General features: G+C 41.2%; 1 protein-coding gene across 6 annotated transcripts in view; it reads right to left on the bottom strand.

Annotated features, from left to right (window-relative positions):
• Nucleotides 1-25,272, bottom strand: part of stxbp5 (syntaxin binding protein 5) — a 245,187-nt gene that overhangs the window by 98,453 nt on the left and 121,462 nt on the right. For all 6 annotated transcript variants that reach the window (XM_033026117.1, XM_033026118.1, XM_033026119.1 and 3 more), the window contains exons 8-13: nt 23,518-23,641; nt 21,937-22,015; nt 14,854-15,008; nt 8,452-8,524; nt 4,402-4,549; nt 2,460-2,527 (exon numbers count right to left, since the gene is read on the bottom strand). In XM_033026117.1, coding sequence (XP_032882008.1) covers nt 2,460-2,527; nt 4,402-4,549; nt 8,452-8,524; nt 14,854-15,008; nt 21,937-22,015; nt 23,518-23,641 — 647 coding nt within the window. The remainder of the gene's footprint in view (nt 1-2,459; nt 2,528-4,401; nt 4,550-8,451; nt 8,525-14,853; nt 15,009-21,936; nt 22,016-23,517; nt 23,642-25,272) is intronic.

Here is a 25,272-nt window from a genome sequence, read left to right as displayed (position 1 = left end):
CTACTCCTAATTCGTAAACTGTGGCCCCTGGTTCTGGATTCCCGCAACATCGGGAACATGTTTCCTGCCTCTAGCGTGTCCAATCGCTTAATAATCTTATATGTTTCAATAAGATCCCCTCCCATCCTTTTAAATTCCAGAGTATACAAGCCCAGCCGCTCCATTCTCTCAACATATGACAGTCCCGCCATCCCGGGAATTAACTTTGTGAATTTACGCTGCACTCCCTGAATAGCAAGAATGTCCTTCCTCAAATTTGTAGACCAAAACTGCACACAATACTTCTAGTGTGGTCTCACTAGGACCCTGTATGACTGCAGAAGGACCTCTTTGCTTCTATACTCAACTCTTCTTGTTATGAAGGCCAACATGCCACTAGCTTTCTTCACTGCCTGCTGTACCTGAATGCTTACCTTCAGTGACTGATGAACAAGGACCCCCAGATCTCTTTGTACTTCCTCTTCCTGTTTTTGCCACCAAAGTGGATAACCTCATAATTATCCGCATTTAACTGTATCTGCCATGAATCTGCCCACTCACCCAACCTGTTCAAGTCACCCTGCATTCTCATAGCATCCTCCTCACACTGCCACCCAGCTTTGTGTCATCTGCAAATTTGCTAATGTTACTTTTAATCCCTTCATCTAAATCATTAATGTATACTGTAAATAGCTGCGGTCCCAGCACCGAGCCTTGCGGTACCCCACTAGTCACTGCCTGCCATTCTGAAAGGGATCCGTTAATCCCTACTCTTTTTTTCCTGTCTGCCAACCAATTTTCTATCCATGTCAGTACCCTACCCTCAATACCATGTGCTCTAATTTTGCCCATTAATCTCCTATGTGGGACCTAATCAAATGCTTTCTGAAAGTCCAGGTACACTACTTCCACTGGATCTCCCTTGTCCATTTTTCTTGTTACTTCCTCAAAAAAATTCCAGAAGATTAGTCAAGCATGATTTCCCCTTCGTAAATCCATGCTGACTCGGACCGATCCTGTTACTGCTTTTCCAAATGTGCCACTATTTCATCTTTTATAATTGACTCCAGCATCTTCCCCACCAATGATGTCAGGCTAACAGGCCTATAATTCTGTTTTCTTTCTCCTGCCTTTCTTTAAAAGTGAGATAACATTAGCTACCCTCCAATCCACAGGAACTGATCCTGAATCTATAGAACATTGGAAAATGATCATCAATGCTTCCACAATTTCTAGAGCCACTTCCTTAAGTACCCTGGGATGCAGACCACCAGGCCCTGGGGATTTATCAACCTTCAGTTCCATCAGTCTACCCAATACCATTTCCTGCCTAATGTGAATTTCTGTCAGTTCCTCCGTCATCCCTGGTCCTCTGGCCACCAGTACATCTGGGAGATTGTTTGTATCTTTCTTATTTCTCATTACCCAATCTAAATGGCCTGCCTCTGTTATTTCTGAGAAAATTTCTGTTCCAGCATTTTGTGGTCTGGTAACTACCGTGGTCTGGCATGTTTTGAATGGCTATATAGTATCTTGTGTTAGCGATATTTTTCTGTATTAGCAAAATGTAATCAGAATGGAATTTATGTAAATTTGAAGCATGAAATGTATAAGGAGTGTTGAATTATTTTATGAGGGCCAACAATGTACAAACTGCCAGTTCACAGTGGAGGCTAACTTAAGGGATGTGCAGAGTGAACTGGTAAACCTAGGGTAAACACAAAATGCTGGAGTAACTCAGCGGGTCAGACAGCATCTCTGGAGAGAAGGAATAGGTGATTTTTCAGGTCGAGACTGTTCTTCAGACCTGACCCGAAACGTCACGTATTCCTTTTCTCCAGAGATGCTGCCTGACCCGCTGAGTTATTCCAAAATTTTTTGTCTATCATCAGTGCAAACGAGCATCTGCAGCTCCTTCCTACACATTCGGTAAAGCCAGGGGCTAGGCATATATGTTTACACAAGGCATTCTTGGGGCAATTTCTGTGGTCCAACACCAGTCAGGTCCCAAGAGTAGCGGGTCAGGCAGTATCTCTGGAGAGAAGGAATGGGAGACGTTTCAGGTTGAGACCCTTCTTCAGACTGATGTCACGGGAGGGGGCGGGACAAAGATAGAATGTAGTCGGAGATACTACAGCCCAAGAGTGCTGGACTGAGAATTCCATCTAGTTCCACAAGAAACTCACTATCTTTCAGAAATGAATGAGTATGCTTTCTTTCACACATTAAAACCCTGCTGCCTTGGCTCCATACATTTAAAATCTACCAATTTACAGGATATTACAGGACACATATAAATAATTCAACACTCAAACCTACTTTTATTTTGCAATTCTAACAATAAAGACCACCCACAAGCGCCGGTTTTCATTTCAAAGCCATAACACACTTTGTACTCAAAACTGAATAGTATCCAACATAATGAATATAAGATAAAAGAAAATAGAATACTAATAAAAGTCTGAATGTTGCCTACTTACCCTGTAATAATTATCTCTGGGTAGCTCTGGGTACCCAAACCCCAATTACCTCCATTGATAGGCCATTCCTAGAAGATATAATGAATATAAACGTAGGCAGCATAATAAATTCCTTGTTGAAAACAAGACTCTCATCACACACTTTAAACTCGTCCAATCATCTAGGGCAGTTCGATTGGACAAAATAGCTATACTCCTCACCAGGATCTTCAGGAAGGTTCATGTTTCCAATTCACTTTCTATCTCAAAGTAGAAAGCAACGACTACAGCAGAAAATACGACAGGAGGAACACAGGCCTCAAGCTCTCGGTCAAGAAGTGAAGTCACATTGAACATAGCTAAGACTGAAACAGAGCAGTGGAAGGTTGTACTCATGAGGTCATATAGCTTATTGATAAAGTGCTGTATTGCAGATTTACACAAAAAATATACTGGAAGCATACATGCATTCACCATAGAAATGCGTTAAGATGCTTGTTCCTCTTGATACCTTCTTTATGTGCATCAGTAACAATTTAATAATTTTGTAAATACCACTCCAAATTGAAGATGAGCAAACACCAATTTAGGAAGAAACCACTGAAGTACTGTATGAGGAGAAGTCTGCATACAAATAAACTACAAATTAGACTGAAGCCATTTTATAAATTCATAGGTGGTCTCGTCACAAAACTGGTGAGATATACTTAGAGAGACATTACTCTTACAATGGTGCGATATATACAGAGCAGCCAAGTTTTGTCAGAGCATTTCAGTGTTCGAGTACCTGAAAATCAGTATTTTGTTGAGGAAAGAAGTATTTTTACACGGTGCCATTTTGCTGAAAAAAAAGTGTTGTTTTTTATGTGCGGTCATACCCATGTAAAGGCCCTGTCCCACTCTCCCGAGTTTTCCCCTTGATTCGAACTCGGAGAATTACGGTAATAGCCGTTCGTAGGTACTCGGGGTTATTTTTTTAACTCGTGGACATTTTTCAACATGTTATGCTGGCATTACAAGCCTACAAAACATCTACAGCCTCGCTACCAACATTACCCGACATTCCCCGAGTTCGAATCAAGGGGAAAACTCAGGAGAGTTCGTGAGTAACTCAGGAAAGTGGGACAGAGCCTTAAGAGTACAAGAATGCATAACTTTGCTACCAATTAACATGTCCTCTAAGCACCTTACTTGACAGTGCATTCATTGCCATCTCTTTGTATATTGCTGTTTGAATGGCTGCGTCTTGCTTTTAGCACCAGATGATGATGATGTAGGAACTATTTTGGAAGCATCCCTCTCCCTCCCTCACTCTCTCTCCTTCCTTCCTCTCCTTCCCTCCCACCCTCTCTCTTTCCCTCCCTCCCATTCCCTCTCTCCTTCTCCCTCTCTCCCTCCCCTAACAGTGTGTAACCCATAGTGCTGTGGCCATAGCGCTTTGTGTAAAGCCCTTAGCGCTATGTGTAAAACGCTCCAGCTGGGAGCGCTATTTTTAGAACCAATAGCGCTGTTTGTTTAAATTCCCACACGTTAAACTGACAACACTGTTTAAACCCGAAGCGGGTCAGGCAGATCAAAGCTTACAAAAATAATCATCCAGATCTTGAAATTTAAAATACAAATAGATTTAATCTGCTATCATTTTTAGAGTTACAGTATGACTTTTTATATCCTTGCATTTTTTAAGCAGCAAGATGAAACAGGAAGTCGGGCAGATTTTTTAAATATCCGTATTTTACAAAGCAAATCCGTACATCCGTATTCTGATCGTATTTCCGTACAAAATACGGAAAATCCGTACTACTTTGCAGCTCTGTATATATAGTATACTCTAAATACCAAGAAAATTTTAGGCAAACATTAAAAGTGATTTAAAATACAAGGGAAGAGCATAGTTGAACAAAGTATGATGCTTTTAGATTTAAAATGAAAGGAATTTAGAAATAAAAGACTAATTTGAAACCTTTTTACTGTATCCTTGCCGCTTCTGCTTTGCCCCTACAGAATAAAGTGCAGGAATTAGGTCAACAGGGCAGTCAGCAAAATATTCGCAGCAGGTGACAGGCGATTCGTGTATGTCCAAAGGGTAAGGGTTCTCAAATATAGGATAACTGGAAGACAAAAATATCAACATGCATTCACCATCAGTGGCGAGTTGTTCATTCAAAATAAATGCTAAAGTTACTTTGCACAAATAATGTGGCACCGTTAATTATAATTAAAACTTTTCATTTGAGTTTATTTCAAATATTGAACTGTGTGAAAAGTGAATGTTGCAAACACTTAGTTATGATAGAAGGGTGCCTTTTGCTTATGGATTGCCCACAGATTGAGGTTTTTCATGCCTTCCACTCATTAATGGTTGAACAAAATACTTTTTCTAATATTTCTAACACTTTATGCTGAGGCTCACGAGGACTGCCAACACTTATAGAAACATAGAAACATAAAAATTAGGTGCAGGAGTAGGCCATTCGGCCCTTCGAGCCTGCACCGCCATTCAATATGATCATGGCTGATCATCCAACTCAGTATCCCGTACCTAACCATATAACCATATAACAATTACAGCACGGAAACAGGCCATCTCGGCCCTACAAGTCCGTGCCGAACAACTTTTTTCCCTTAGTCCCACCTGCCTGCACTCATACCATAACCCTCCATTCCCTTCTCATCCATATGCCTATCCAATTTATTTTTAAATGATACCAACGAACCTGCCGCCACCACTTCCACTGGAAGCTCATTCCACACCGCTACCACTCTCTGAGTAAAGAAGTTCCCCCTCATGTTACCCCTAAACTTCTGTCCCTTAATTCTGAAGTCATGTCCTCTTGTTTGAATCTTCCCTATTCTCAAAGGGAAAAGCTTGATCACATCAACTCTGTCTATCCCTCTCATCATTTTAAAGACCTCTATCAAGTCCCCCCTTAACCTTCTGCGCTCCAGAGAATAAAGACCGAACTTATTCAACCTATCTCTGTAACTTAGTTGTTGAAAACCAGGCAACATTCTAGTAAATCTCCTCTGTACTCTCTTTATTTTGTTGACATCCTTCCTATAATTGGGCGACCAAAATTGTACACCATACTCCAGATTTGGTCTCACCAATGCCTTGTACAATTTTAACATTACATCCCAGCTTCTATACTCAATGCTCTGATTTATAAAGGCTAGCATACCAAAAGCTTTCTTTACCACCCTATCTATATGAGATTCCACCTTCAAGGAACTATGCACGGTTATTCCCAGATCCCTCTGTTCAACTGTATTCTTCAATTCCCTACCATTTATCATGTACGTCCTATTTTGATTTGTCCTGCCAAGGTGTAACACCTCACATTTATCAGCATTAAACTCCATCTGCCATCTTTCAGCCCATTTTTCCAAATGGCCTAAATCACTCTGTAGACTTTGGAAATCCTCTTCATTATCCACAACACCCCCTATCTTGGTATCATCTGCATACTTACTAATCCAATTTACCACCCCTTCATCCAGATCATTGATGTACATGACAAACAACAAAGGACCCAACACAGATCCCTGAGGCACCCCACTAGTCACCTGCCTCCAACCCGACAAACAGCCATCCACCATTACCCTCTGGCTTCTCCCATTCAGCCACTGCTGAATCCATCTTGCTATTCCTGCATTTATACCCAACAGTTTAACCTTCTTAACCAACCTTCCATGAGGAACCTTGTCAAAGGCCTTACTAAAGTCCATATAGACAACATCCACTGCTTTACCCTCATCAATTTCCCTAGTAACCTCTTCAAAAAATTCAAGAGGATTAGTCAAACATGACCTTCCAGGCACAAATCCATGTTGACTGTTCCTAATCAGACCCTGTTTATCCAGATGCTTATATATATTATCTCTAAGTATCTTTTCCATTAATTTGCCCACCACTGAAGTCAAACTAACAGGTCTATAATTGCTAGGTTTACTCTTAGAACCCTTTTTAAACAATGGAACAACATGCGCAGTACGCCAATCCTCAGGGACTATTCCCGTTTCTAATGACATTTGAAATATTTCTGTCATAGCCCCGGCCTAGTACCTGCCTTCTCTCCATACCCTCTGATCCCCTTAGCCACAAGGGCCACATCTAACTCCCTCTTAAATATAGCCAATGAACTGGCCTCGACTACCTTCTGTGGCAGAGAGTTCCAGAGATTCACCACTCTCTGTGTGAAAAAAGTTCTTCTCATCTCGGTTTTAAAGGATTTCCCCCTTATCCTTAAGCTGTGACCCCTTGTTCTGGACTTCCCCAACATCGGGAGCAATCTTCCTGCATCTAGCCTGTCCAACCCCTTAAGAATTTTATAAGTTTCTATAAGATTCCCTCTCAATCTCCTAAATTCTAGAGAGTATAAACCAAGTCTATCCAGTCTTTCTTCATAAGACAGTCCTGACATCCCAGGAATCAGTCTGGTGAACCTTCTCTGCACTCCCTCTATGGCAATAATGTCCTTCCTCAGATTTGGAGACCAAAACTGTACGCAATACTCCAGGTGTGGTCTCACCAAGACCCTGTACAACTGCAGTAGAACCTCCCTGCTCCTATACTCAAATCCTTTTGCTATGAAAGCTAACATACCATTCGCTTTCTTCACTGCCTGCTGCACCTGCATGCCCACTTTCAATGACTGGTGTACCATGACACCCAGGTCTCGCTGCATCTCCCCTTTTCCTAGTCGGCCACCATTTAGATAATAGTCTGCTTTCCTGTTTTTGCCACCAAAATGGATAACCTCACATTTATCCACATTATACTGCATCTGCCAAACATTTGCCCACTCACCCAGCCTATCCAAGTCACCTAGCATCCTCCTCACAGCTAACACTGCCCCCCAGCTTAGTGTCATCCGCAAACTTGGAGATATTGCCTTCAATTCCCTCATCCAGATCATTAATATATATTGTAAATAGCTGGGGTCCCAGCACTGAGCCTTGCGGTACCCCACTAGTCACTGCCTGCCATTGTGAAAAGGACCAGTTTACTCCTACTCTTTGCTTCCTGTTTGCCAGCCAGTTCTCTATCCACATCAATACTGAACCCCCAATGCCGTGTGCTTTATGTTTGTATACTATCACATTGATTGGCTGCCAACTTAAAATATCCAGGTCTTAACTGAAGAATGGGGAGAAAATTAAATCCATATTGCTGCACGAAATGTGGTACAAAATCTATCATGCCAAAGCAATTTATTTTCCCCATCATAAACACATAGAAGTGTTTCATAAATGTCAGCACTATACAATCAAGACCCCTTATTCTGGACTCCCTACCAGTGAACTTTAACATTAAATTCCACTTATCACCTCCAACCTTCTCTCCCACATCTGACATTAATCTCTCCACCTGAATCCACCTATTATTTACCAGTTCTTGCCCCACCCCATCCCCCACCTTATTTTGGTAACTATCTCCCCTCTACTCCATCAGTACGAAGAAGGGTCCCAACCCAAAATGTTGTCCATTTCCCTCCATACGTTCCATTTCCCTCTAAATCTCCATGAACCTTTGCTTAATTTTAATAGAAAACAATTCTAGGTTGTGTAATAAATCATTGTACTTCAGTGTGTAAATAAATCTTGAGGTACTTTAATTTTCACAGGTGTGATTAACCCTAGCCATCCTCTAACCAGATCCTGTATTTCTAACCCTTTGCACTCGTCTTCTTGACAGTTTTTCAGAAAAGTCAACACTTTAATGGTGTCTGGAACCCCCTAGTAACTTTGATCCTCCATTGCTTTTAGCTTTTCCCCCCCATTTAGAAATAGTTTTATCTTTTGATAGGCAAATGTGAAACTTTTGATCTAAATGAAATCCATTTGCTCATTTTGCTCCTTCAATTTATTAATTTATTTAGTAAAAACTGCTTCCAGCTGCATTGCTACAATTATTTATTTTTTTTAATGAAATGCCAAAGTTGAATTCCAATGTTATGGACTAGAGAGAAATGATCATGACAACAGAAGTCAACACCAAATGGAATCCTACCCATTTTGTCCAAGATCTACGACTACCAAGTCCTTTTCCAGAAGGACAACAACTGCAAATGGATCCTGAAAATCTGCAGTAAAAATGAAAAACAAATCAAACAGATCAGAAACATACAATATGACTGGTGAACCAATTTCTAGAAATTGGGCATTAATCAACTCTTAAAAGTTAAAAACTAGACCATCGCATTTTTACTCTTTTAATTATTGCACTGCTCTATTTTAAATTATCAGTTATATTTTTTAAAAATTGCTAAAATTTGAAAAATAAAGTTCATTTATTAAATTATGCGATCAGGCCCTTATACAGTTTAAGCAGTTTACAGGACGATGATCCACTGTAGACACCAAAACAAGAAAGGAACAAAGTTATAGATTGCTTCTGACAACAATTTAGACAAAGTAGTGATTCTTCCATCAAAGAAACAATTTGGTAATTTTTTTTAAGTGTACATTATTTTAATAATATGTCTAATTTTAAATTTATATGGCATATTTTTTAGCTTAGATAAGTCACAAAATTGTATATTACATTTGCTATAATACAAATACAAAATCAATATAGAGGGGGGCAGGGGGTATATTGACGGCAGAAAATTGTTGATATATGTAACTTAATTTTTAATTGGTATTCGTACCAGCACCTTTTTGTCCAAACAAAAAAAAGGCACTGTCCACGGAGAACAAAGGTACAAGCATTTTCATTTATATATTTTACTGTACTGAATTAAATACTATTTTCATTGAAGTCATCATCTTTCTCACATTAAATAGTCTATGAATTAGCTGATTTGGATCATGTTGGGACTGAGAGAGCTAAAAAGGGTTATGGAGTCTAGCCAGTAGGCCAGTCCAGTTATTTTCTCTGTGTGCAGTGAGCTTGAACCTGGTAGGATTAAAACAAAAGGTAAATGGTGAAATGGTCTTAAATTCACTACTAAGGGACAGTAATACAAAAACCCTATTGATCTGTGTGCAGTGTACGATGAGCACCATACTCGTTTTGCAGTAAATCCAGGACAGCATATTTAAAAGGAATAAGCAGAAAGTTATATTTCCGTTTAAAGAGTAACCACATGCAATATAGCAGTCGAATGGTTTCTGCATTATATACTTTAAGAATGTGGCCACCAAAAAGGCAGTGGTTGATAGTTCAAACCAAAGTAAAATGGAAGAAGTGAATGTAAATCCATAGATATGGCAATAGAGGGCGAACATTTGCAGTGGATAGATATTCATAGAATAGTATAGTATAGGATAAGCATATGAAAGGAATCAAACAATACTGCAGCACCCTGAAGCAAGGAATAAACCAGAGTCTATATTGTACCTTAATTCATGATTTTCTGGGCTCAAAAGCAACCCTGTGGTTCATACTTTTATTTTAGCATTCGTAGAATCGTTCAAGAACTGTTAATCCTGCATACAGTTAGAATGCATGGACAGTAGAAATTTGACCTTTACTCGAACAAAACAAACATGCAATCGTCTGCCTGATTCTCGACATTGTGCCACATTTATTTAATTGTTTTCTTTCAGTTAACCTGTGAACTCGCTGTTTCATAAAGAAAGGCGTTTCCAATACACAGCTTCAGGAAAACTAAGTAAATGATTACATTGAATGGAGAATGATTTTTTTCATTGCAGCCTCCACAGAAAGCTTATGTCTATGATGTTTAACATGAAGTCTCCCTGCCTGACTACATCTTCTGTCACTTCACCACACCAAGATCTGCACAAAGACAGTGTGCTCAACACAGTGCCCTACTCCTTTGCTCATTTTCTAAATGGGGAGACAATCCAGACTATTTTCTAAATGGGAGAGAATCCAGAAATCGGAGGTACAAAGGGACTTGGGAGTGCTGGTTCAGGATTCCCAAAAAGTTCATCTGCAAGTCGAATTGATAGCAAAGAAGGCAAACGCAATGCAAACATTGATTTCAAGAGGGCGAGAATACAAAAACAGAGACGTAATGCTTAGGCTCTATAAGGCACTGGTCAGGCCGCATTTGAAGTATTGTGAGCAATTTTGGGAACCATATCTGAGGAAGGATATGCGGCCCTGGAGAAGTTCCAAAGTAGGTTTACAAGAATGATCGCAGGAATGTGTGTGTTAAATTATGATGAGCATTTGACGGCACTGGACCTGTACTCGCTGGAGTTTAGAAGAATGAGGGGGGACCTCATTGAAATGTACTGAATAGTGAAAGGCTTGGAAAGAGTGGATGTGGAGAGGATATTTCCACTTGTGGGAGAGTAGGACCAGAGGTCATAGCTTCAGAATTAAAGGACGTTCCTCTCGAAAGGAGAAGGAATTTCTTTAGTCAGAGGGTGGTGAATCTGTAGAATTCCTTGCCACAGAAGGCTGTGGAGGCCAAGTCAGTGGATATTTTTAAAGCAGAGATAAATAGATTCTTGATTAGCACAGATGTCAGGGGTTATGGGGAGAGGTGGGAGAATGGGGTCAGGTGGGAGAGATATATCAGCCATGATTGAATAGCGGAGTAGATGTGATGGGCTGAATGGCCTAATTCTGATCCTATTACTTATGACCTCATCTGATATTTTCTCTGCCTTTGAACATTTCATCTTGTGTTGTCTTCATTTTAAATTCTCATCTCTGTCACCCTCTTAAATATCATGCCAATTTTCTCTGTGCTGCCTGCTTACCCTCTTCAACAAAGGCAACAAGTTGAGACTGAAACTATCCAGTTGTCTTTATTGTTTAGGAAAGAACTGCCTTTATTGTTTTCTTCTATTGCTTCAATTTATCTGGTTGTTATTTTTTCTGATTTTTCTCCACCCAAGCCCTGAATTTGCTCTTTCTCTTTTTCTCTTCCATCATCCCTTACTAGGGCCATCCCAGTTAAGAACACATATTCTATTCCCCCGACCTTGAGCGTGGAGACAGAAGTCTAGGTTGACAATACTGAAGTCGCAAATGCCATCTTTCGGATGAGATGTTAAACTGAGGGGCCATTTGTTCCCTCAAGTTGAAAGGAGTAGTAGTTATCAGTGGAGTCCTGGCCATTATTTATTCCTCTTTCAATACTACCACAAACCTATCTGGTCATTATTAAACGACTGCTCGTGCGAACTTGCTGTGCACAATTGCTATATTACAATACTGATTATATTACAAAATTATTGCATTGGCAAATTGCACTTTGGAACCTCCAAATATTATGAATGACATAATGTAAATGCAGTCCTATCCATTTTGAATGACCAATTTACCTTCCCTGCATTCACATCAGCCATTATTGTCGACGACTCCTCCTGGTCAGTTCTATACCACACCCCTTTAAATCTGCACTCATAGCTCCTCTGTTCAAATAGGAACATCCTGTCACTGCAAACTAAAGGCCCATCTCCAATCTCCTAGCCTTTTAATTCCTGATCTCCACGCTAATTTTGCTGAGAACTCTAGTCTGAATCGTCCAATCTGGTTTCTCCCTGTTGCACTAGTAAACAACAAATCACTCTATTCTTGTCCAAATCAAATAATATTGTGGTAATCAATAGTCTTTGCCTCTGATGACTTGTCTACTTGTGGACGAGGATTGACACATGCTTGTGGTAGCAAGGCTAGGTGATGATGTGGTTTGAAGAGCAGGAGAGCCATAGGTATCTCAGGAAAGCAGTGAGAGAGGGTTTTGCAGAACTCCCGGAGAGGAGATCTTCGAACATAGGATAATTGGCTGCTGGAGCTTAAGATAACCGTATTAAATTCTAGGTCCTTCTTTGAAAAAAAAACATTTAGTCATTGATAAGATCTATGATTGGGGGAGATGACCCACACTGCTAAGTGTACAGGCCACAGTGAAACACCAGTTCTCCAAAGATCTTCCTTGGTCATGCATCAGGGCTAGTAAAGCCGACAAACATGGTATAGATTCCAATCAGCCCATCAAAAGGCATGTTTGCTTTGATACAAAGTAACCCTACAGTAAAACAGCAATGCCGATTTAAATCTTGCTCTCAAATTTATCATTGGTTGATATTTCTACTGTAACACAATTACTGCACTGCTACTGGTAGTTTAATAACACTTTTTCATTATCTCATTTGCTCACATTTAAAAAAAGAGAGCGATTGAAATGTATTTGCAGCTGAAGTAAGCAATGTCAAGCAAGGTTTTATTACATCAGCCATGACTCAATTGGAAAGCTCTCATAACAGAGTCTGAGTTAAGAGTTCAAATCACACTCTAGAGGCTTGTATACATATTCCAAGCTGAGCTTCCAGTGCAGTATGGAGGGAGAAACACGATCACAAAGGTTCAATTTTTCAGATGAAATGTTAAACTGAGACCTGATCTTTTCTCTCTGGTCACACTATGGAGGAAGGATGTGATTAGCACTGGAGAGGATATATAAGTGCATTGGCAGGAAATTGCTTAGTATAGTGTGTTTCAGTTATGAGAAAATATGATTTTCCTTGGAGCAGAGATGGCTGGAGTTCCTTATAAAAATTTACAAAATTACAAGGGGTAATGGTAATTACAGGAAACGTTGTATTAGGGGCATAGGGGTCTTACTCCAGAAGGTGCAGGCTAAGGGATGTCACATTTAGAAAATATATTTTAAAAACTTTTTCATCCAGAGATACTACAATGCACTGCCTGAAAGGATGATGGAGGCAAATATTCTCAATATCCAAGAAACTCGAAGGTGAGCATGTGAATTGGCAAAGTGTAGAAGGCTATCGACCAAGTACTGTAAATAGGACTGGTGAGGATTTGTTTCTGTGCAGTATTACAATGTGAATTAAGCTTACTAAAGGAAAGAATAAGGGAGTTCTGCATTCTGAAATGACCTGGTCAATATTTATCCCACAACCATAGAGTCATAAGTCTAGAAACAGATCCCTTGGCTCTCTATACGTATTATAAAGGTGTGTGTGTGTGTGTGTGTGTGTGTGTGTGTGTGTGTGTGTGTGTGTGTGTGTGTGTGTGTGTGTGTGTGTGTGTGTGTGTGTGTGTGTGTGTGTGTGTGTGTATGTGTGTGTGTGTGTGTGTCTGTGTCTGTGTGTGTGTTTCACATCTCCTCGAAAACACGACGAGCTAATGGTGAAATTTTTACATATTCCGATAGAGACTTACGCCATGATGTCAAAAATCGCGTCATCTGAAAATTTGATTAATTATTTCTTGACTTATGTATTAAAATTGTTCCCAAATCTGAAATATTTTTTACAGTTAACGATCTGATGACTTCACAATGGCTCTGCTCCTCGCGGCCCGCTGCGCACTATTTTCAATGCCCAGCCCGCTGGGCACTGTTTTCCATGCGCTGCGAGTTACGTCACTCCCCCTCCCCACCCTCCGCAGTCATTTGGTCGCTACCTGCTCCCAGTCGACTCTCATTCGGCCGGCCGGCCGCAGCTGAATGGTTGGGCTTCCGAGATCCAGAGCGCCCCCGAGGCCTGCCGCCCACTCGCAGTTGGCGCCGCCCGCTCAGTGTCCGTGCCACCCGCCGACTTTAAGTCCGCCCTCTCACCCTCTCTCTAACCTCACTCCCCTTCTCCCCCGCCCTCCCCCTCCATCCCTCCTCTCCCCTCCCTCCTCCCCCTCTCCCTCTTTCTCTGCCCCACTCTCTCTGCCTCTGTGTCTCTGTCCCCTTACTCACTGCCCTCTCTCTCAACTCCCCCCCCCCCCCCCCCCCCTCTCTAGATTTATTACATAAATTATAAAGTGGCTGTACATCAATAGTATTCACTGGTTGTAGAAAACTTTGGGATATCCTGAGATTTTGAAAGGCATGGCAGAAATAGGAGAATGATCCGGGCAATGATTGGGTTAATATATGATGAGCGTTTGGCGGCATTGGGCCTGCACTCACTGGAGTTTAGAAGGTTGAGGGGGGACCTCATTGAAACTTACCGAATAGTGAAAGGCCTGGATAGAATGGATGTGGAGAGGATTTTTCCACTAGTGAGAGAGTCTAGGACTAGAGGACACGGCCTCCGAATAAAAGGATGTACCTATAGAAAGGAGATGAGGAAAAATGTCTTTAGTCCGAGGGTGTTGAATTTCTGGAATTCATTGGGACAGACAGCTGTGGAGGCCATCGGAGACTGACAGATTCTTGATTAGTAAGGCTGTCCAGGATTATGGGAAGAAAGCATTAACAGGGAAAGGTAGATCATAGAAATGGCCTAATTCTGTTCCTACGACTTCTGAATTTATGAAATACATGTCCTTTACTCAATATGTGAATAACTTATAAGAGAGTTTCTCTCATTAGAGTCAGCTGCTGCATGCAAATTCTTATACAATTTTTTAATGAAAAACAAATACACTTTTGAATGTTTTTTACTGGTATGGACTTCAGAATCTGGTAGTACAGAATACAAAGCTGTCACATTTGATGCAAACCAGGTTACGAAGCAAACTTACCACTTGCATATGGTGTTTCACAAAGGGTGAGAAAGTCAACAATTGGATAGTCCATTTCAAGTACTGCAGTGCTTTTCCCGTGCATCACTGTCAAGCATGGTCTTCTACCTACTGTATCATAGGACAGTCCCCCTGAAAAAATGATGAAAGGTTCTCTGGAAACAATAAATATAAATATTAGTTGGAATTATGGGTAAATGTTTATGATCTGATTATGCTATAGTAGGGCTAAAAAATTACATTCCAAAATAATATTTCATTGCTATAAGCACGTCACAACTGCTGGAAGATCATCTTTCAAACCATACTACATAGAAATCAAATATAGAAATCACACTTGGAATATAACAATGTAATATCCCATGGTAGACACAAAATGTTGGAGTAACTAAGTAGGACAGGCAGCATCTCTGGAGAGAAGGAATGGGTGATGTTTCAGGTCGAGACCCTTCTTCCGTCTGAGTTACTCCAGCATTTTGTTTTATACCTTTGAATTAAACCAGCATCTGCAGTTCTTTCCTGTACAGTGTAATATTCCATATATAAGATTAGCCTTTGTTCCAAAATATAATTATTGGCTTTAATGAGTGGCTGGAAGGAAACGGATGCTTACCATGTTTTAAAAAGTGTAATTTAGCTGTAACTTATGTGTACACAGAGTAATCTGTCATAAGAGAACAAATATTGGTGTTCTTAAAACAACGGTTCAATGTGCAACACATTCTGAGTTGGTGTGAGCCCAGTCAGACAAGCAGTTCAGAAGTCAGTGAAATTTTACCGATCCACCCATCCAGCATCACATTCAACATCAAAAAGATCTGGTGACTGTATAAAGGAGTGTTAACAGTGGAAGATATTAAACAGTGTGCACAAGCTACCTCAGATAAAGGAATATTTAAAATGGAAAGTTGAAAGGCATATATTTTGATATATTTAATACTCTAAGGTGTGAAATCAAACCATATCATTAGTTTGGAGTATTCTGGAGTATGCATGGAAAAACTCAAAATAATAGCAGTCAACAGTTTGCACACAGACTGGTTGAATCCATTATATTTTTGTCCTCAAACACAAAGGATGTCTGAAATCCAAGTGAGAGTGGGGTTGGAAGAAGAAACAAGGGATTGCAGATGCTGGAATGACCAAAAAAACAAAATATTGGAGTAACTCAGTGAGTCTGGCAGCATTTCTGGATAACGTGGATAGGTGACGTTTCGGGTCAGGAAGCCTTTCCATGTTCTCCACGGATGAGCAACCTGCTGAGTTACTCCAGCACTATCTCTTTTTTAGGGAGTGAAAGTGGTGGGAAGAATGGAAGAAATGAAACCCAAGAGGAAATAAGAAAGGGGAAAGGGGAAAACAGCAGAAATAAGTTAAAGACAAAGTTGGGAAACAGAGTAGGTAAGTGGAAATAGTTCTATTTTAAGTTATAAGAAGATAGAAACATAGAAAAATAGGTGCAGGAGTAGGCCATTCGGCCTTTCGAGCCAGCACGCCATTCAATATGATCATGGTTGATCGTCTACACTGCACTGTGAACATACACTGGCTTCCCTCAATAGCAATAATGTCCTTCCTCAAATTAGGAGTCCAAAATTGCACACAATACTCCAGGTGCGGTCTCACCAGGGCCTTGTACAACTGCAGTTAGACCTCCTTGCTCCTCGATTCACATCCTCTCGCAATCAAGGCCACCATGACATTAGCTTTCTTCACTGCCTGCTGTACCTGCATGCTTACTTTCAGTGACTGGTGTACAAGCACACCCAGGTCTCGTTGCACCTCCCCTTTCCCCAATCTGACACCATTGAGATAATAATCTGCCTTCCTGTTCTTGCCACCAAAGTGGATAACCTCAGATTTATCCACATTATACTACATCTGCCCACTCACCCAACCTATCCGAGATGGCTCGCTTTTAACCTTATTAACTAATATAGTGAAACACAATGGGCTAAATCATTGTGCTGAGCTATAATATAAGTTTTCAAAAAAAGTTAGCGAGTCCGAGCCACCTCCCATTCCTTTCATTAAATGGTACATTTAAAGCACGAGTTCACACCGCGTCAACACCCTGTAATTCAAAGAGCTCACAGCGATAACATGTTGGAGCAGAGTACTAAGTGCTGGCATAAATTAGATTAGACAACATAAAACAATACTGATGAATTTGATGCTGTCAGCAGATACCGCCTCCCTGGCGTGCTGATGGCCTTTTGGCCTGTTAAGTGAGACTAGGCAAAATTTGGCCTGTTGGTTTCCCACCTTTCCCTTGAAAAGGTTCTTCTGTATATGTTAGATTTGCTACCTCAATCTACATTTCCATTAGTCCACCTTATGCTAGCAAGTTCCCCATTCTAACCATTCACTGGATTATTTATTTTATTTCTAAATTCCTTATTTGATATATACCTTTTGGAGAGCAACTATAGTCCTGCTTCAGAATCACTAGAACAAGTTCCTTGACACTACTTACAAAGTCACTGCTCAACCAGACACTGCTAGAAGTACTTACACAGTAGGGGCGCTGTATTGGTGGCAGCCTCTGCCTACAGCCTGTTCGTCTTTTCAAATTTTTTTAAATTTTCAGTTAGTTTAATGTCTGTTTTGGGGGGAAACTTTAACTTTTCTATGTGGGGGAGAGGGGCAGGGTAAGGGGGAAACTGTTTCCCAGTCGCTTCCTGGCGGGGACGTGACTATTTCTCCGAGTCGCGTCCTCGTTCCCCACCTCGCGGCCTACCAGCTGGATTGGAGCGGCCTTTCCTGCTGGGGACCGGGAAACGGGACTAGAGCTACAACAGCGGCGGCGCAGTGCTGAATTCACCGCGGAGCGGGCGATGCCTACCTGGGTCGCCGTTTGGCGCTCCGGAGCGTTGGGCCGCTGCTCCAACATCGTGGAGCTGCGGTTTGGGAGAGCTTCCAACGCGGGCGGCGCTGACCGTCATCGCGGAGTCCTGGGGCTCCTTGCAGAGGGCCGCCAGCATGAGTCTCCGCCCGGCACGGCCTGCGGACTTTGGGAGCTACCGACTCCGGTAGGAGGTGGCCGACTCTGTTGTCCAGGCCGCTGAGGACGTCCCCCAGCCCCGACGTCGGACTTACATCACCCCGGCGAGCGGGCCTGAACATCGGGCCGCCCGTAGCGGCGACTGCGGAGGGCTCGGGGAGGCCCCGACCACGGGTGAACATTGGAGGAACAGACTGACTTTGGTGCCTTCCCTCACAGTGGGAAACTTGATTCTGCTGTGTGGGGATGTTTTTATGTTGAATTCTATCGTGTTGTGTTCTTTATTTTTATCTTTATTTTTATTTTTATTGTATGGCTGTATGGTTATCTCATTTCACTGTGCCATCTGGCACATGTGACAAATAAATGTATCTTGTATCTTGTAGAGTTCCACAAGGTTGTTTCCTTGGTCTTGTTTCCACTGTCCATAATTAAATAGAATTAGTTCAGGATTTAGAACTTCATCAATCTATTCAAGGTGGGCAACTTAATGTCAAATTGCTCAAGATGTTATGATACAATTTGTTGTAACTCAGCATGTGACAATTTGTTTAATATGCATTAAGCACCATCCCAATTGCTGCTGCTTTGTCACAATTCTTGCCAAGGTCACCACAAGCTGAGAGTTTGCAGCCAAACATGCAGCCACGCTCATTCAGACTTTTAACAAAACTTCATATCAGAAGGATATACTTGACTACGAATCAGTGCAGTACAGATTCAACAGATTGATTGTTAGGGTGAAGATTAGACTGGTCTTCATTGGAATGTTATAAAATGAGAACTTTTCATTGAAACATAGAGGCTTTTGAGGAGGATTAACATAGTAGATACTGCAAGGCAGATTCCTCCATATAGAATGTATAAAACCAAGGTCATAAAATTAGGATAAGGGGTCAGCCATTTGGAACTAAAACAAGAGGAAATTTCATCACACGAGTTTGTGAAACTTTGGAATTTAGAAAGCTGTTAATGCTCAGTCATTTAATATATTTTGGGAAAATCCGAAAGATCTGTAGACATGAAAGGAATGAGGGGTTTGGGGGTCAAGCAGAAAAATGGAAAGGAAGAACTTTGACCTTACTGAATGGCATTCCACTCAAGTGACCACATTGCCTACTCTTGTCTCTACTTCTTACATTCTTGTGTTAACACTGGCCATCTTGCATAAACTGTCCTCCAAAACTCTCAATGTGCCCATTCCGTTGTCTTTTTTGATGATCCCCACTATCTCCTCCAGCTCTGTCACTAATTTCAACTTGCTCAGAAATATGCCAATGCTAAATTGTTGGGATTAAATTTTTAACATGCCCATCCATCTGGAATCACCATTCAGTCTGCTCATACCCATCTGTACAGATACAGAAGGATCAATCGTATTCACCCCCCCCCTCCCTACACCCACCACACCAAACAACTAAAATTCCAGTTATATGAACAAAGGGCCAGCAGGAACTCCGACGGCATGGCGAAGAGACCCCGTTCAAAATGTCTCTGATGGCTTTAACAACCAGCAAAACCCCAACCCCAGCTATAGAAATTGTGTGGCGTTCGTTAAATGACCTTCAAGGAATTGAAATATAGTTTTTGAAAGCATAAAACATGGATTATTAACGCTAAACTGAAGTAAAATAACTTTATAAACTTGCTCTTTCTTTGTCCCTTTCCACAAAGCCCTGCAATCTCTTGGATCTTGCACCAGTTTTGACAGCTAACATATATAAATCTGAAACATAACCATTCAACCCATTAGTTGTGGTATATTATTGCATTTCTCTTCCATACGCTTTCCATTATCCATCTGATAATGATCATCTTTAGCATGGCAGAGAAGAGTCTCGATCTGCTGTCAGATGCACCTTTTGACAGTCTTATTTTTGACAAGCTCAGAGGACCACCTCTTTTCTATATTCTTAGTTTTCTGACAATGCTTTTTTCCTCATGCCTAAATCCCTAAAATTCCCAAATTATATTTTTCTACAGCCCGTTTTTTAAAAAACCTAACATTTCCTAGAGTTGATCAAAATTTAAGAGATTTTGAGAATTCATCATTAATAATGTGAAATGATACCCAAAACATATTAACAAAAACTGATTGTGCATCAATGCAAAAACAAAACAGATGCTGGAAATCTGAAAATGAAAACACAGTAAACACTCAAGACGATCATGGAATACTTTTATAAAACCAAGACAGATTACGTATGTCGGGTTAATAATTTTTATCAATTCTAAAAATAGGGCAATGAACAAAATTGCCCGACCTTTCACTCTCCATTCAATATGCTTGCCTGGTGAGTATTTCTGGCTTTTATTATTATTAATGCAACTATTTGTTCCCAACCTTTTTCCTTGTCACCATGCATGACTCAACTTTTTGATGATGAATCATTGCTGATAAGAGCTGTATATTTGTCCTCACTAGATGAACAAAATCCCTAAATCCAACATAAGACCCATGCATGTGCTTAATTTAAATAACTTGCAATGTTTGCACAATTTGTAATGGTTTAGACCCATCAGTCATCACACCCACAAATTACCACCAAACTGCTAATTCAATTTGAAGAATATGTCAATCATACTGGTTCCCAAGACCAATCCCACAATGTGGCATTTACCATTTATCCATCAGCAACTTCAGCCAAACAGAATACTAACAAGAGGCATGTATGACTTTGCAATAGCATCAGAACGAACACCCTCACAGTGTTGCAAATTTGTTGCCAATTTCCTCAGCAAATATAGCCAGAATTTGCATGCAAAATGTCATTTCAGGCACAATCACATCATCCATATAGACTAAAGAACCGCAGATGCTGTTTTACAAAAAAAGACACAAAGAGCTGGAGTAACACAGCAGGACAGATAACATCTCTGGAGGACATCCATATATTCATAGCACAAAAAAGGAACACTACTAATCCTACACTAGTTTTAGCTAACCCTGCAACAATGAAGCACTTTTATTTAACTATATATGAACCGGCCAAAAAGCTCTCACCTCCATCTGCATACAGACTAAATTGCACACCCTCTTAAATTAATCTCTGGTTGATTTGACTTCATATTAAGAAGACATTTAGGCTTTACATGCACCCCATGCTCTCTTCTTCTGTATGTAAAACAGGGGTTGGCAACGTCCGTCCCCGGGCCAAATGCGGCCCGTGATCTGTAATCATCCGGCCCTCAGACTTCCGTCATCTCCAGTACCTCCCGGGCCTGAGGCCGCGGCGCCTTGGCACAGTGAAGCAAGGCAGCATGCGCTGGCGGAATCGCCGAGCTCTGGCTGTACCGCATCCTGTGCAAAGCCGCCGGCACGGCCGCGCACCTTCCGTGTCTGGGCTTCACTGTTGGGATCGGGGTTGTCAATAGGCCGGGGGCAAGTGAATGTGAGTATTTGAGCCACAGCCTTCAGGACAGAGCCAAGGCAACGATCCGCAGGTACGCCATGTTCGTGAGCGCCCGTAACTAGGGACCAGTGCTCCAGGTGGCGTCCTCGAAGGGGCGGGATCTATGTGAATACGTGATTTGATGCCTGCCATCCGGGGTGGGATCCATGTGTACACGTGATAGATGTGGCCCGCCATCCGATCACAGACATGCGTCCTGGCCCCTATGCAGAACAAGGTTGCCGACCCCTGATGTAAATGGATGGCAACGAGAAAAATGTGGGGCAAGTAGTTACTGGTCCTTCAGACCTGTTCTGATATAGAGTCCAGGACCTAAAACATTAACTGCTTTTCCTTCCATGGATGCTGCCTGCCTACCTGATTATTTGCAACATTTAATTACATTGCAGATTTGCTGCATCTGCAGCTTTTTCCTTTATTTCAAGTTACTATTTGCCAGTTAACCAGTTTACACAAATTAGTGTAGTATTTTGCATTAAACTTTTGCCATAAATCTTTAGCAAGACCATTTCCAAAGACTAGAAGCAGTAGGTGTTGGTTGTATTTGTTATTGTTGAATGGGTTGCTGAAAAAGCTCAGAAAATAGTCAGGGAAATAGATAGGAGATCGTTGTCACTTGTAATAACTCAAAGTATTGATAGAATGAAGAGGAATATTAACACATACCCAGATTTACATGTTCTATATTCCACTTTCAGGATGGGTTTGCAGGACTCGGGCTTCTTTCCATCTTTTGGCTGCTTTGCTGAAAGCAAAGTTTTAATTAAATGGAGAGTTGATTAGTTCAGTCTGCTCCCCAAAATTGACATGCACAAGGAAAACACATTGCTCAAGAACGTGCAGAACAAAATGTCATACAAGAGTGTAATTAATGCAAAGGAGTACTTGGTAACTGTTCTTTGCTAAGAAATAATGTACTCCAAGAAGCTACTCATTTTTTTGTGCAAAAACCTCAAAGAACTATCTTTAAACAGTGATTAGCAAATGGAAAATGAACAAATCTCATCTAATCCATTAGAAAACAAAAGGAATCAGCTCATTCCATTCATGTGCGTCCAGATAGCTAAATCCTTTGAAGCCATCTGCCAAATAGCATGAATGCTTTTACAGGGCCAGGCCAACACACACTGCAGTCAAGGAATTGACATATTCACAGAAGGGTAGAGAACAGGAACAGGCCCTTTGGCCCACGATATCTGGCCGAACATTATGCCAAATTAAATTGACCCCTTCCGTCTATAGTTGATTCTCGTCCTTCCATTCCCTGCATATTCACGTGTCTCTCTAAAAGCTTGAAAAACATCACTATCTGCTTCCACCACCCATGGCAGCAAGTTCCAGGCACCCACTATTCATTCTGTAAATAAGCTTACCTCATTGAATCCAAAAGCTATGCCTTCTAGTCTTTGGTATTTCCACCCTAGGAAAAAGGTTCAGACTGGCTCCCTACAGCTTTTGACACTGAAGAAAAAACAATCCAAGTTTGTCCAAGCTTCCATATAGCTAATACCCTCTAATCCAGGTAAACTTCTTCTGCACCCGCTCTAAAGTCTCCGCTCCTTCCTGTAATGGAGCAACCAGAACCTCATGCAAAACACCAAAAGTGGCCGAACAAAACTTATATAAAGCTGCAACATGACTTTCTGACTCTCACACTCAATGCCTGTCCAATGAAAACAAGCATATCATAAGCCTCCTTTACCACTCTATCACTTTGTGTTGCCACTTTCAGGGAGCTATGGATTTCCCCCCCAAGATTCATCTTTACATCAATGTTGTTAATTAACTCGGTACTTTCCTCTTACATTTAACCTTTCAAAACGCAACACCTCAAGCTCGGATTGATCATCATTTACTATTTCTCTGCCCATAAGTGATTTCTATCCCCCCTGTATCCTTTGACAACCTTCCACATTAATTCCACCAATTTTGGTGTTGACTGCAAACTTCACCAAGTAATATTTTCAAAACAGCTAGTATTCAGGCTCTTGAAGAACAAGAAATGTACCCATCTAGATTATGCAAAGTTACAGACATAATAAATTGGAAACTATTACAAGGCTGAGCATGAAAAAGCAAGTAGCAGTTAATCAGTACATTAACAGCTAAAAAACTTAACCAATAGCCGAGTTGAAGCGTCTCTGCCTTTGCAATAAGGACTGACTTTTAACCTTCATGGAGAATTTAAGGAAGGAAACTGCAGAAAAAATCTTTGAATGAATCGAATAACACACAACAGGCACTTACCGTGTGGTGTAATAATCTGTGCAGGTTTAATGGGAGATCTTACATTCCAGACAGTAAGGCTGCCATCTGAATGGCTACAAACAAATTGTTTTCCTTCATGATGCCAAGCCACGGAATGGATAGCCTGCTCAAAAGACATTTGCACTAGCTCAATTTATTGCAATAGAATTAGTGTGGAAGAATCGTGAGAATCACAACTAGCATTGAAAAAGCAATAATAGTAACTAAATATGCATAGAATAATGCTACACACCAAAACTAAAACTGATGCTTAGGCTGCAACTTGAACGTCCAGGAATGGAAAAGACTGCAAAAAGTGGTGAACACTGGCCAGTCCATCAACGGCTCTGACCTCCCCACCATCGAAGGGATTTATCGGAGTCGCTGCCACAAAACGGCAGCCAGCAACATCAGAGACCCACACCATCCTGGCCACACACTCATTTTACGGGAAGAAGGTACAGGAGCCTGAAAACTGTAACGTTCAGGTTCAGGAACAGCTTCTTCCCTACAGCCATTAAACACAACCTCAAATAAGCTCACTATTATTATTGCACTACTATTGTTTGTTTTTTGAGTATGTGTGCATGTGTATGTGTATATATGCGTGTGTGTGTGCGCGTACATGTATGTGTAAATATACACACTGAACATATTTTCTCTCTCGTTTATCATATTGTTTACAGTGTACTATGTTTTCATATTTTGTTATGCTGCAGCAAATAAGAATTTCATTGTTCTATCTGGGACATACAGTGCTCTCCTTAAAGCTTGGGACAAAGACACATCCTTTATTTATTTGCCTCTGTACTCCACAATTTGAGATTTGTAATAGAAAAGAATCACATGTGGTTAAAGTGCACATTGTCAAATTTTAATAAAGGCCATTTTTATACATTTTGGTTTCACCATGTAGAAATGACAGCTGTGATTATACATAGTCCCCCCCATTTCAGGGCACCATAATGTTTGGGACACATGGCTTCACAGGTGTGTTTAATTGCCTCCTTAATGCAGGTATAAGAGAGCTCTCAGCACCTGGTCTTTCCTCCAGTCTTTCCATCACCTTTGGAAACTTTTATTGCGGTTTATCAACATGAGGACCAAAGTTGTGCCAATGAAAGTCAAAGAAGCCATTATGAGTGAGAAACACGAATAAAACTGTTAAAGACATCAGCCAAACCTTAAAAGAGTTAGAGACATCAGCCAAACCTTGAAAAACCACAGTTCTGGAAAAAGGTCTTGTGGACAGATGAGACGAAGATTAACTTATATCAGAATGATGGCAAGAGCAAAGTATGGAGGAGAGAAGGATCCGAAGCATACCACCTCATCTGTGAAACACAGTGGTGGGGGTGTTATGGCCTGGGCACGTATGGGCTGCTGAAGTTACTGACTCACTTATCTTAATTGATGATACAATGCCGACTCCGGTAGGAGGGGGCCGACTCTGGCGTCCACGCCGCTGAGGACGTCCCGCAGTCCCGACGTCGGACTTGTATCACCCCGGCGAGCGGTCCGGAACATCGGGCTGCCCGTAGCTGCAACTGCGGAGGGCTTGGGGAGGCCCTGACCACGGGGAACAGTGGAGGAAGAGACTGACTTTGGTGCCTTCCCACACAATGGGAAACTTTGATTCTGCTGTGCGGGGATGTTTTATGTTAAATTCTATAGTGTGTTGTGTCCTTTATTTTTATTTTTATTGTATGGCTGTATGGGAATTTCATTTCACTGTGCCATCTGGCACATGTGACA

This window comes from Amblyraja radiata, chromosome 8 (genome assembly GCF_010909765.2).
Source record: "Amblyraja radiata isolate CabotCenter1 chromosome 8, sAmbRad1.1.pri, whole genome shotgun sequence".
In the NCBI taxonomy this organism is placed as follows: domain Eukaryota; kingdom Metazoa; phylum Chordata; class Chondrichthyes; order Rajiformes; family Rajidae; genus Amblyraja; species Amblyraja radiata.
This window is presented reverse-complemented; position numbering and strand designations above follow the sequence as displayed.